The 13,888-nt window shown below is 33.6% G+C and overlaps 2 protein-coding genes across 2 annotated transcripts in view; one reads left to right on the top strand and one right to left on the bottom strand.

Moving 5' to 3' along the window:
• LOC119837474 (hemicentin-1-like) overlaps positions 1-3,903 on the bottom strand; it is a 17,116-nt gene extending 13,213 nt beyond the window's left edge. The window contains exons 1-3 of the mRNA XM_038363067.1: positions 3,683-3,903; positions 2,438-2,667; positions 1,588-1,704 (exon numbers count right to left, since the gene is read on the bottom strand). Of these exons, the coding sequence (XP_038218995.1) occupies positions 1,588-1,704; positions 2,438-2,667; positions 3,683-3,875 (540 nt within the window). The 5' untranslated portion in view covers positions 3,876-3,903. The remainder of the gene's footprint in view (positions 1-1,587; positions 1,705-2,437; positions 2,668-3,682) is intronic.
• A 2,592-nt stretch (positions 3,904-6,495) lies between these two features.
• LOC119837270 (hemicentin-1-like) overlaps positions 6,496-13,888 on the top strand; it is an 8,672-nt gene continuing 1,279 nt past the window's right edge. The window contains exons 1-9 of the mRNA XM_038362786.1: positions 6,496-6,804; positions 7,822-8,051; positions 8,600-8,722; positions 9,399-9,494; positions 10,472-10,600; positions 11,635-11,803; positions 12,059-12,237; positions 13,232-13,313; positions 13,787-13,885. Of these exons, the coding sequence (XP_038218714.1) occupies positions 6,531-6,804; positions 7,822-8,051; positions 8,600-8,722; positions 9,399-9,494; positions 10,472-10,600; positions 11,635-11,803; positions 12,059-12,237; positions 13,232-13,313; positions 13,787-13,885 (1,381 nt within the window). The 5' untranslated portion in view covers positions 6,496-6,530. The remainder of the gene's footprint in view (positions 6,805-7,821; positions 8,052-8,599; positions 8,723-9,398; positions 9,495-10,471; positions 10,601-11,634; positions 11,804-12,058; positions 12,238-13,231; positions 13,314-13,786; positions 13,886-13,888) is intronic.

Genomic DNA, 13,888 nt, shown 5'->3' with positions numbered 1-13,888 from the left:
CTTTTATAAAATAGAGTAATTCAAGAGGAAGGTTTATATATATAATAATATCTACTCAATTCCGAATTCAACGAGTGCGAAGCCGCGGGCGAAAACTAATCTTACTATCCTATCCTATATATCCTTATAATATTACAAATGTTAAAGTTTGTAAGGATGTGTGTGTGTTTGTTGCTCTTTCACGCAAAAACTACTGAACCGATTGCAATGAAATTTGGTACGTAGATAGCTGGACAACTGGAATAACATAAAGACTACTTTGTATCCCGATATTCTTACGGGACACGGACTTACGCGGGTGAAACCGCGGGGCGCAGCTAATAGTTCTATAAATGTAAGTGTAGTTAATTAAACTATCGTTCGCATCGTTGAGTAGACCTTTGTTTGGAGGAAGGAAGTTCTATGACCCGTTGATTAAACTAAATGTTACTTATCTATAAACCGTTAATATGTTGTATGTTTACCAGCAAATTGTAACAGTACTGTGGTACACAGATAAAATGAAATTTTTTCGCTGGCAGGAGAATTTGCTGATATGAAACTTATCAATTATTGCTCGCGATAAGTCGTATCAGTGTGAATAAATAATATAATAGCTATTGTTTATGTGTAACGTAAAATTATGCTTTCATTTAAAGCAAATACATAAAAATATACATAATAGATAGAGTATAACATTCGATACGTACAATAGACCATATTTTTATTTAATTTTACCTGTTGTCTATTTTGTTTAGACTAATATTTGGGATTTTTTTTCATTACAATCGGTTCAGTAGTTTTTGTGTGAAAGAGTAACAAACATACACACATCCTTACAAACTTTCGCATTTATAATATTAGTAGGATAGGAAGTAGGAAGAATTTAAATAGTGCCACATGGCAGGCACCGACTTTTAAATAAAAAAAAAGAAACGTAAAAGTTACGATGTAACACACAGAAATGCTTTCGAATTGATAACCTCCTTTTTTAAATAGGTTCTAAAATTATAGGATTTTTAGCTCATAACTGGACACTTACAAGAGACAATAAAAAAAAAAAAATCTCCAATCCAATCCGTCCAATTTTGTCCATTCATGTAACTCGGATATTTCTTACGATTTTTTAACTCTATAGCTAATTCCGATATCCACAGTCGCACGATTACGCCAACCCACGAGTGTGAGAATGCTTTGGAGGAGTTGTGAGTAAGCGATGAGTGAGTGACCAGGATAAATAGATAATTAATCTTATAGCAGGCCACAATTTACATGTAATTTATCTCCATAACAAACGTATATACTAATACATCTTTCCTTAAATATTAGAAAGTTGCTACTTATAATTCAAGAACGCCTGAACAGTTTTTTATAATTTTTGATTTATTGGATTTATTGCAATGTGGATATGGGTCTACGAAAATTTAAATGAAATGTTAACCCGCACGTAGCCGGGCGGAGCAGCAAGTTTGTTATAATAAAACTAGCTAACTGTCCCAGCTCCGCCTGGAAAATAAATCAGACCAAATAAATAACACATGTTTTACTCTATAGATGTGCAGCTGTCTAATAGTCAAATAAACTTCAGTTAGTACATTAAAGGCTTACCTCACGTAAATTCCATAAATCGAAGTAGTAAACGGCGCCGGCGCATGACTTAGCCACCTCGTGAAACATGTCAAACGTGTCGGTTGGGTGGCATTTGTCACTAAGGAATATGAATACCTACAAAATATTAATTCTTAGCAAATTTTCAGGCGTGGCCTAATCTCTATACAGTATAAAACAAAGTCGCTTTCTCTGTGCCTATGTCCCTATGTATGCTTATATCTTTAAAACTACGCAATGGACTTTGACGTAGTAGTATATGTATATGTATGTGAGTGTGCTCGCGATCGATTTACAAATCCAAATTATTCTCGAATCCAACTGGAATTCAAGTGTTTCCCCCTATATCATCATCTTCAGCCCATACATGTTCCCACTGCTGGGACTCAGGCCTCCCATGACGGTTCAGGCCGTAATCCACCACGCTGGCCAAGTTCGGGATGGCAGATGTCACATGTCGTCGAACTTTTTGATTCTTGGACGTGCCGGTTTCCTCACAATGTTTTCCTTCACCGTTTTAAACTGTGATGATGTTATCCACATGTGTAGATAAATTGAAAAATCTTTTTATTTCCTGTACGATCGCCCGGTCTCGAACCCCGACTTATCGATTTTGAAGTCCGAGGTTCTCACCACTGAGCCACCGCTGCTTTGCTTTATGTAGTGTGTTTATATAGCCTATAAACTGCTTCGGTAAGTGGATTATCTTACGAAGAAATAATTTTACAATTCGAACCAGTAGTTCCAGAGTTCGCGTTCAAGCTCCACCTTCATAATACAAGTATAGATAAAATATTAACTATTTAGCAATCTATGATATATATTTATATAAAATGTTCAAATAAATAACCTGACTCTGTTGCGTTCTGCATAACGTTTGTACTGCACCCAACTTATCAGTGTCTTCCGGCCGAGCGTCTGTGAAAAGAAATATATAGGAGCTTGATTTGCTCCGTTGTAATGCCATTTCCAATGCTGATAATGATTTCTCGGGGCAGCTGTAGCCACCGCTCATTTCCATCAAATCTATAAAACCCATTATTTCGTGACAAGATGATGACATAATCGGAGGTCCTATTTCTGCAACAAATTATTTATTACAGATAGTTCTGTACCATTAACGTCTTCCTTAAATATGTTTTTACAATCCTAGGACTAAGATTGCTTGGAAGATTACGCTGTCACCGTTACGGCCGTTTTTCCGTGTAACTGTGTGTTTCTGTTAATGACAATGCAATGCTTGTGACAATAGTCGCTAGAATTTTTGCATGCATTATTATGAAAACAAAAAAAAAAACACAACGCTAATCCTTTAAATTCATACTAATGGTATTTTTGCGATCTTTCATTTGATATCCCCATGTTCGGCTACGAAAAAAACACTTTACAAAACATACATAATTTAACAAACATAGAAATTGTTTTTCTATATAAACATGAGGTTATTAATAATGATATTGGAAACCGCATTCAATACTGATAATTTTATTAAACCACATTGTAATTATACATTTATTGTCTATGTAAATCAATTTTTAGCTTAGATTTTTATAATGTAACATATACTTGAAATCAATGACCCTTTATTATAACAAAGTTTCGACAAAGAAAAATGTATTGGTAAGTGAATTCCTTCTGTCAGAAACAGGAAAATATTTCATTCATTAAAATATCCCATGCAGGTTTATGGCAAACTATCTTATACGGTTCAGAGAAAGAGTCTTCTATGGCTAGCCAAAACATTTATATTGGGTAATCTTCGCCTAAGGTGGAATACGTAATTACTCCATCATAAACTAATTCGTTTGATTTTATTTTTATTTGCTTTTATTGTAATTGCCAATTTTTTACCAGATACAGAAAAAAACTGACGTCTCTATTAATATAGCTTTAACAGTGATGTTAGTCCATTTTTCCTTTAGACAATATCAGTACTTTCAGTAACTTTTTTTCAGTGTTCTGTTGTTTAATCTAAACAAGCAGTGGAAAAAACGTATGACTTCATATGAATGACGTCCCTTTGCGTTTATGACTTGATAACATGATTTTTAAATAAGAATAATGAATAAAATATCAACATATATAAAGCACATACCAGGATTGTTAAACGGTAAAAACATGAATTCATAATTCAGTTTGTTAATTCCACATAACGCTATGTTAATGTTCGATTTGATTATTTCTTTTTCTTCACTCATAGACTTAGTGGTGTCCACGACTAGTGTCACTCCTTTAGTACAAATTGCTAAAGGTATGTAACACAAAATAAATATTAAATACGTCGACATTTTAAGTGTAGCACTTCAAAGTTCAGAAACGAATGGGTTGCAACAATTTCTGTGTATCATACAGAGTCTATCTCATTGTTAAGGCCAATATCTATTAGATTTATTAGTTGACATTTATATTTGTTAATTATTTTCATATAAAGTTTGTATTGCATTGTTTTGATATAGGAAAATCTAGTGATAGCGCATACTGTGCTCGTATCTAACTTTCTTGAGACATTATTTTTTGATGTGTAATTTTTTAATAAATGCAGAGGTTCTATTAAAATGCACTCACATTCTTTTCACACACATTCTTGGAATTATGACATATCTACATATACACTCACTGTATATACACTCAATGTATTTTTCTTTTATATTCAACGCTTAGGAGTTTTCACTTGGGCGAAACCGCGGGCAAATAGCGATCATACAAGAAAAGGTAAATTGTAAAAATTACGTGTTTAATTTGAACTCCTATTAAAATCTTCTACTTTTTAATAAAATATGCAAAAAAGAATATTATTAAGATAAGATAAGCCCAATATTCTGTTGCCAAATGTATCAGCGTACTAAAACAAAAAAAAAAAAAAACACCAAAAAGACAATTAAAAAGAAACCAATAGCATAATTTAATCTTAAGATATTAAATAATTAAAATATTTAACAAGCAATAAACGCTACTTAATGAAATTAGCAACAAACTTAAACATTGATAAGATTAATAACTTACAATGTAACTAATTGCATTCTGACAACATGCGCGAACTTTTAATGTTACGTATCTATTCGCACGAGAAACGAATAGCAATAAACTAATTAAAATGCCCATTAATTATTATAATCAATATCTTATGATAGTATGTCATAAGGAATAATAAAAAGTTCAAGGAGTATTTTTACTGTTGTTAATCGTTTTGTTATGTTTATTTTTCATTCCATTAGAATATGAACGTTATAAATAAAATAATAATAGTTTAAAAAAACTAAAAAACACGCTTTAACAAAAATCTTATTTTGCAAATTGAAAAATGGAATAATTTTATCAAATTAGTGTATTGTCATCGGTCCTCAATAAATCTACAAAGTTTGAACGAAATCTGGCCGTTTAAAGTGGGTAAAAATCGCGCCCAAAGAAGTCGGTTACAAACAAACAAACATACAAACAAACATACAAACATACAGGTGAAGCTAATAAAAAGCGTGTAAAAATGAGTAAATTTTAGAGACTTACTAAATACCTTCCTGCGTTTTTTAAGGGAAAGAAGTAATGATTGAAGTCGATAGTCGTTGATATAGGAATGAAGTGGGATATATATAGGAGAAAATTTATCCATATATCCAGATGTCGATCTTAAATAATTGAAGAGGAATCGATATTTTTGGCTGGGCTGGCTGGCTCCTCAATGAAATAGTAGCCAGTATTGAATGAAATAAGAAAACAAATTATTTTCGACAATACTTTGAGAGAGAATTTAGAATTTAAACATTATTTGGAATAAGGTGAATTTTAAAGATAACATCATCAGATAATGCATTTTCTAAATATTAAACTACAATGTTGTGTACGTTTTTAACTGAAAGTCGTTGTTAAACACATAAGCCGTTTGTAAATGAGGAACCCACATCAATTTGGGTATTTACCACACACATCCTTTCGGGAACGGCGCTTCTCTGATATGATATTTATAAATGTATTTCCCTTTAAAGGTCAACTCACTGGTGACTACTACTTTCATTACAAATGTTATATATTTATAAAAAGTAAACTTAAAACATACGGAGATAAAATTATTTATTATAATATTTTAATTATAATAGTGAAAATTTTATGAAATCAAGATGTTAAATTGTCATCACACTAATATAATAAATGTGAAAGTTTGTTTGTTTGGATGTTTGTCCGTCAATCACGTTGAAACTACTGAACGGACTTTGATGAAATTTGATATACATACAGGGTATGAGCTGACTTGGGTGATAGGACACTTTTTATCTCGATTAAATGCTCCCTTGGGAGAAATCAGGAATCTTGATATCCGGGCGGAGTCTAGTTATAAAATTTTTGATATAATATACTTCTACAATTACTTATACATAGGTTTATAAAACGAACGTTAACATGCCTTAAAGTCAAAATAGGTCTTGGAAAAAACAGAAGTTGGTAGGGAATTCCACTCCTTCGCAGTATGAATGATAAAAGATCTTTCATTAGGATTAGTACGTAATCGTGGCATATCACCAAAGATGGGGTGTTATCCGACCGCTCTATGCGAAGTTCTATAACGAAATCAAGATGGTGGTTTAAGATTGTGTAGCGAGGATGCACATTCCAAAGTGCTGCCGATAAAAGATTGGAAGACAGGCTATTCTACTAGGAAAGCCAAAGCTTTTTGTTCTAAGGGAAGTTATGAATGTCAATATATTTTAGTGTTCAATGCACAACCCAATTAACCGTCAACGTCATTCATTATAAATGAACTAAAAATATATTCTCCCTAATTTAATTGTAATGCAAACCTACGTCAATTTTATCTTTTATGCGAGTCGTGGCTGAATGCCCTTGAAAAATCTGACTACTACGGATTCGACAGATCCAAATGACATATAATTATCGCGTGCAGTCTGGAAAAGTTAGTGCTCTGAACGGTGCTTTGATTTAAATTATAATTTATGAGGGAACATACCATATACGCTACATGTAGATGTATCGCGTTCAAAATGATTTTAAAACATAATATTTGCGGAACAATAGTTTTATTTATCTTAATACAAGCAGTGGATAGTGAAGTGAAAGGCAGCTTAACTTTTGTTATTGACGATACTGGATCTATGGATCCAGAAATTAGGAAACTTATATTGAAGTCTAGACAAGTGTTTGAAGCTGTATTAAAGTCTAATAGCCCTGCTATCGAAAATTTTGTTTTGGTTACGTTCAATGATCCCGGTAAGTAAAAAAAAATATAACAATTTTCTAAAATTAGTTTTAATATGTAGATACTAGCGTTCAAAAACCGCCCAAGGATTTCCCGCGTTGTCAAAGATGACATGAATTAAACTTTCTACAGAAAAGGTCACCGACGATCCTAAGTGGTGGTGTCCTCCTTATGGAAGCCATGTATTATTTGACAAAACATAAATTTTACATGAACTTAAAAAAATAACTTTTATATTCATAGGCGTATATTTTATCTATTATAGTAAAATCTCCCATCTCCAATCTCGCATTGTTATAAACAATACATAAATACATAAATAGCTAGTAGCTTCTGCCCATGACATTGTTCGCTAATACTTTGTTTCTAAACAGTAGTATTAAAAATCAAATAGAACCAATTTAACCTATTCCTCCAAGATAACTGTGAGGTTTGTCAATTGAACAATAATACGAGATTTCTTCTATTGTAAAAAAAAAAACAAAAATAAGAAAATGTTCGTGAATCATGATTATTTGAAAAAAGATATAATATGTTGTTTGTGTAAGTTATTTCAGTTAGTTAATTTGATTTACAATGAGATTTTTTTATATAATTTAAACATTACATCTAGCTCGCTCACCTATAACACGAGTCTGGTAGAAAACCTGACATTCGTTGCCATTTTGGTGAGCGTGCAATATATCTAGAACTTTCCGATATCGACGAAAAACTGTCTTTAGGTACATATTTTTAGAAAAAGTAGGAAAGGCCATGTTTAAAATTAGTTCAAACGTAATAAGAATACATTGCAATTCTACACAACTGCCTAATTGATGTAGTCAGTTGATAATAAATCGCGGCCAGTCACAAAGACTATTAAAAAAATGAGGGTAGTTGGGTCGAGCGTTGAATAAACAAGCGTTTGAACACCAAGGCACAATCCGTACGAATGCGCCACGTTTTCAAATGATACTACATTTTATAGTTATGTGTATGGATAATACAATATTGTTGTAAAAATGCTGCCCCTATAAATGCTTTTACAGTGGCCCAGTTTCGCGTGAAGACCACTATCGCGGATGAATTCATCGCAGCCCTTAATAAGATAGAAGCAGAAGGTGGTGGAGAATGCCCAGAAGCGGCAATGAAAGGAATTGCATTAGGAATCAAGTCAAGTAATCTCAATTCTTTCGTTTACGTTATTACCGACGCATCTGCAGATGACTATGAAAACTATGAAAATGTTCTATTGTTGGCAGCAAGGTTGTCGACACAGGTTTGTTGCTTGTTTATGTAAAAATTATAATCGATATTATCTATTGATTCATATTTTTAATCAGTTATAACATTGTAAGAAGTTATGAATAATATGTTGAAATAAAACATTTGAGGACGCTCCTAAATCCATCCATCATATTTAAGACTCGAGACTTGGGTTCCAAAGAATTGTACTATCAAAATCAATAATAATTCAACGTGGTCAAGTAAAACATTTAATGGATCTAGAATAAATTGTAATATATGGAGTGAATGTTGTATATTTTTTAAGAGATCTTCCTATAACTAAGTTGTTATTTATAGATATTAAGGTCTTTTTTATGCCATGAGCGGGCAACTGAACTGATGGATTGCCTGATAGTAAGCGATCACCGCCGACCATATACATTAGGAGAGGTAGTGCCTCTGCGAATGCGCTGACCGATTTTAAGGGGGAAGGGATAAGAAAAGAATTGACGACTGGAAATAAAGAATAGACTGGGAAGAATGAGGAAAAGGAAACAGGGCCTAGTCCACATTATAAATTATTCATTTTTTATTTTTTAGGTGACGTTCCTATTAACTGGTCATTGTGGGTGTGTGACTTGCGAAAATTATAAAGTCTATCATAAAATTGCCAATGCGACTGGAGGACAAGTATTTAATATGGAAAAAGAAGAAATCACAAATGTAATAATGAAATAAGTTAATGAATATCAACAACTTTATTGCACTAAAAACTTATAAAACTTATCATAACGATGCAAATATCGCTTTTCTCAGATAACCCGAGAGAAAAATATAAAAACGTAAATTTACACATAAATTTGATAGTTAGTGCGTACATAAGATAGAAATTTTGATATATATTTATCACACTAATATTATTAATGTGATAAGTTTGTTTGGATATTTGTCCGTCAATCACGCTGAAACTACTGAACGGATTTTTATGAAATTTACTATACAGACTGGGTATGAGCCGACTTGGGTGGTAGGATACTTTACATCCTGATTAAATGCTCCCTTGGGATAAAACAGGAATCTTGATACCCGGGAGGAGCCGGGTCGAGCGTCTAGTATATAATTCTGTCTTTTTCCCAATAGGTCGCTTATCTACACTGGATTTAGTACTGCTTTAACACGTCACGGTAAATCCACCTGATCATAGATTTAATATAGTTTCCTTCATAATTATATAGGTTTCAGATAAGTTAACATAAAAGAGAGCAAATCGACAATACTTAGAAAAAATAAATAAACATACATATATAAAATTATCGATTCAAAGTTAATTAAGTTTTAGGGTAGCTAGACTAGAACTAGATATATAATATTATATAACAAATGTGTTTTATGTTTTTAGATAATCGATTATATAATAGATTCAATGAAATCTACGAAATGTTTAGTGAGTCACCGGCATTTCTATTCGGAAGATCAGCGAAAATTTGAGCTTCAGGTAAGTGATTATTTTGTTCTTTTTTAATTCTTTGAAGTGTTCCCTAAAGGAAAATGAGCCGTTAAATATAGTACCTGGATGACCGGTTCGGTTTTTTTTTTGTTTTAACTTTAATTATTCGCCAAAAATAGTATTATTATTCGCCAATAGATGTCAGGAAGAGTCATAATAAATTGGAACTACTCAAACGCCTCCTATTTGTTAAAAAAGTAAGTTTAAGTCGATAAAACACGAATAAAACAAGAATATGACATTTTCTAAAAAAGATTCCCAGCTAGATCGATTTATCGCCCCCGAAAACCCCTATATACTAAATTTCATGAAAATCGTTGGAGCCGATTCCGAGATTCCAATATATATATATATATATATATATATATATTAAATGGTATTTAACCACATCTCTGTCAAGTATCGTCAAAATTCGTCGACGTGTTTTCGTCGCGTGAAAGAGTAACATATATATATATATATATATATATACATATCTTATATCTTTTATATATATATAGAGTTGTGGTTAAATACCAGATAAACAAATAAGCTACAAAAATATATTAGTTCCTCACACATCTAGTATTCCGTGTTATACAATTTTCATTGTATGAATCACCCGTAGTTTTCATCATCATCAGCCCTTATATGTTTGTTTATATGTTTTTCCCACTGCTGGGACACAGGCCTCCTATGAGGGTTCAGACCATAATCCACCACGCTGGCCAAGTGCGGGTTGGCAGATGTCACATGCAGTCGAACTTTTGATTCTCGGAGATGCCGGTTTCCTCACGATGTTTTCATTCACCGTTTTTAAGCAGTGGTAATGTTATCTACATGCGCAGATAAATTGAAAAATCAATTTATTTCCTGCACGCTTGCCCGGTCTCGAACCCCGACTTATCGATTTTGAAGTCCGAGGTTCTCACCACTGAGCCACCACTGCTTTTTTCCCCGTAGTTTTACTTACATTTTGTTCACAGTTTTCAGTGGATGATAAATTAAACGAAATTACCCTATCATTGGTTGGGAAAAACCCTCAACTAAAGGTATTCTACTCCAACGGCATCGAAGTAATCACATCTGTGTTGGTAACACTACAGGACACTCTGGTAAGTAGATATAAAAATTTCATATAACAGTCCGATTTTGTGGTTTGAGCTATACTTACCCTTCTCTTGGCTTCCGCCACTACTTTTTAGTAAGTTTGTCTGTATATTGGTATTTTTGAAAGTATATGAAAAAAATGCAAGTTAAATAGGTATCGGCAATAGGATTTTTTTATAGGTATAACTTAACAGCTTTCATAAGGCACGGGAGATGGAATTTTTTTAAATGTTTGGACGAAGTTCCATTGTCGTAGAAAGTAATATCGAATGAGTATTAAGAACGTATTATAAACTCAAACTGAAACATTTATTTCTTCTATTAGACGTCATATAGAAACACTTTTGAATCGTCATAATACAGTTTCATATTAACCGCCGGTTCGGAAAGCAGTTTCTACAGACAAGAGCCGGCAAGAATCTCTGTAGTTGCTCATGTGTCATTCCCAAAAATACATTCGATGCTGCTTACATCATAGGTAGGATAAATTCTACACAATTTGTTTCTTTTTTTTTAATTTAACAATAATTATTGCACGCAAACCAATTGGATATGCTTGAAAGAGCAAAGTTCATAATATAGTTAATATTTGGGTCATGTCTTTGAATAATAAATTTTATGAAGCATCATTTGCAAACAGTTCTGTTTCCCACATATCCTGAAAATAATGAGGTAATTCATTAATGCATACCAAGAACAAAAAATGACCTGAAACCACATGGAAGGCATCAGTCTCGGCATTTTTTGCCAAGAACAACCCTCCTGTGGAATGATCTACCATCTTCGGTGTTCCCAGGCACATTCGATGGGGATACCCTCAAGTAAAGCGCACATCATTTTCTCAAAGGCCGGCACACATTCGCGATGCCCCTAACATCTTAAGTGCTTATCGGCGGCGGGCGTCACTTTCCATCAGGTGACCCGCCTGCTCGTTTGCCTGCTAGGCGTTAAATAGAAAGAAAAAAAGTTTTCAATTAGAAAATAATCACAAAAATCAGCTTACAAACAATATAATAAATGTTGTAATGTAATGTTTCAGATTCTGAAAGTGATGAACATAGTCAAAGGTGACTATATAGCAAAGGTGGAAGTAAATGGTAATGAAGCGGATCTTAGTATAAACGCAGTGTGTTCTTTCACATTCCGATATGGATTCTCACGGATTCCAGCTAGTTCCATGGCCAGAACAAATCACCGTCCTACTTCAGGTACATTATATTCTTAAAATCATTCCATAAATTGGACATTCTAATGGCTGCACTGATTTTATTGATTCCTGGTTTGTTGTATTTCTGTCCATTTGGAATATAACTTGAATAATAACTGAAAAGCAGAAACAGCACCGACATCCTGAACGGAGCTGGGAGACCAGTTTGTATCATTTATGCTAGAAAAATTATAAGGTGACTTTGCAAGGGCTTCGGATATACTTTATGGCCATAGTTGTCTATATTATGTTACAGGCGAAAAAGAATATCTATTAATAGAAATAACGAAACAAGACGATGAAGTGGAACTGCATACTGTCCAAATAAGTGATCTTGTAGGTAATATAATAATGAATTTAAAGTTGAAACAAGTCAAGGATAAGTTTTATGTGACGGAGGATTTTGTGTCTCCAGATCAAATTTTCAAAATTGCTGTAAGTAAACTTAAGGTTGTAGATTAGATATAGGGATAATTATTTTTCTTTATGTCATTAGCGGGCAACTGAACTGGTTGTTTGCCTGGTGGTAAGCGATCACCACGATCCATGTACATTCGCAGAGGCGTGCCTCTGTGAATGCGCTACCTGCTTCCAAGGAATAAGATTGACGACTGGAAAAAAGGAAGGGAACGGTGAGGAAGAGGAAAAGGGGCAAAAAATTATCTAAACTCATATAAGTATACATACAATTAAAGTATGTGTCCATTCTAAGAAATATTTTTTTTTTCTGTTCTCTTATCTATTTGCCTTTTAAGAAGAATGTAAAGAAGTGATATTCATTCACACATAGATAAGAGCGTAACAAAAGAACTGTTTTGCTAAGTCGAAGGTACCTCAACATCCTACAAAATTTACATAAGCACGATTTTTGAGCAACTAAGTACACTATAAAAAATATTATAAGTTAAATAAGAATATGAAGAACTGCTACGACGTTTAATTGTAACAACGCTTTTTTATGTCATCGTCGGCAATGGCGCTGGTGGGTCGCCTGATGGTAAGCGCTACCACCGCCCATGACCATTTAAAGAGGCGTAAGGTCGATTGCAGACCTTACACCGCTACAAATGGATTACCGACTTTAAATTGGGAAGGGATTAAGAAGGGATTGGAAAGAGGAATAAAGGAAAAGACTGGGAAGGGGAAGGAAATATGGTCTTCCGGCTCCCCCACTCACCGAACGAAACACAGCAGAATGCTATTTTACACTGGTCTTCTGTGGGAGTGTGGTACTTCTCCAGTGCGAGCTGGCTCAATTCGTGCCGAAGCGTGCTCGACTACCACGTGTATAGTTGTAGCGTTGTTAGCTATTTTTTATTTTATTATATTGTACAAGCTTTTTGCAAAAGAACAATAAACTCATTATTGTCACAAAAAGTGATATGCTATGCAGAGGTTGTTATCGTTTAAGAGTTTATATCGTTTTCAGGTTGTAGGCAAGGTTAAAAGTACTAATCAAGAAATAACGAGAGTTGCCCGAGCGACTGTTGAACCCGCCAAAGTGATTTCTGGTAAGTTATTAAAAAACCATCCATTCCTTTAATTTTTTAATTATAAATGTTAACATTACCCTGTTATAGTGAAAATACTAGTAACAACGTCAACCACGGAAACAAAAATAAGGAAGGCTCCATTATCTTCACTACATGGTATAACAACAAAGGCGCTTTCCAGTTTCTGATCTTTTTTGTATAAATAGAATGATTGAAGAGATATAGAGGATCATATGTTTAATAACATAGAAAAAAAGTGGGTGGAAGTATAACCCCTATACTCCGCATTCAACACATGCGAAGCCGCGGACAAAAGCTAATTGAGAATAAATCTTTTTCGTCATAAATCTAACACGTTGAATTTTGAATTTTACGAGACTTGCCTTATCGACGATTGTACCCATCAAAGTTGATACTGGTTATATAATTATTGAAATAAATTTCCCTGCCTTCACGTTTCTGATAATTCCTGCAGTATTGATCTTTTATAGTTACAAAAAGTACAACACAAGGAACAACGTCAACCACGGAAGCAAGCATATCGAGGGCTCCATCTATAGAAGAAATAAAAATTGTTAAATCTGATACCAGTG

Source organism: Zerene cesonia, chromosome 27, assembly GCF_012273895.1.
Source record: "Zerene cesonia ecotype Mississippi chromosome 27, Zerene_cesonia_1.1, whole genome shotgun sequence".
Taxonomy (NCBI): domain Eukaryota; kingdom Metazoa; phylum Arthropoda; class Insecta; order Lepidoptera; family Pieridae; genus Zerene; species Zerene cesonia.
Note: the sequence above shows the minus strand (reverse complement) of the source record. Positions and strands in the feature narration are given on the sequence as shown.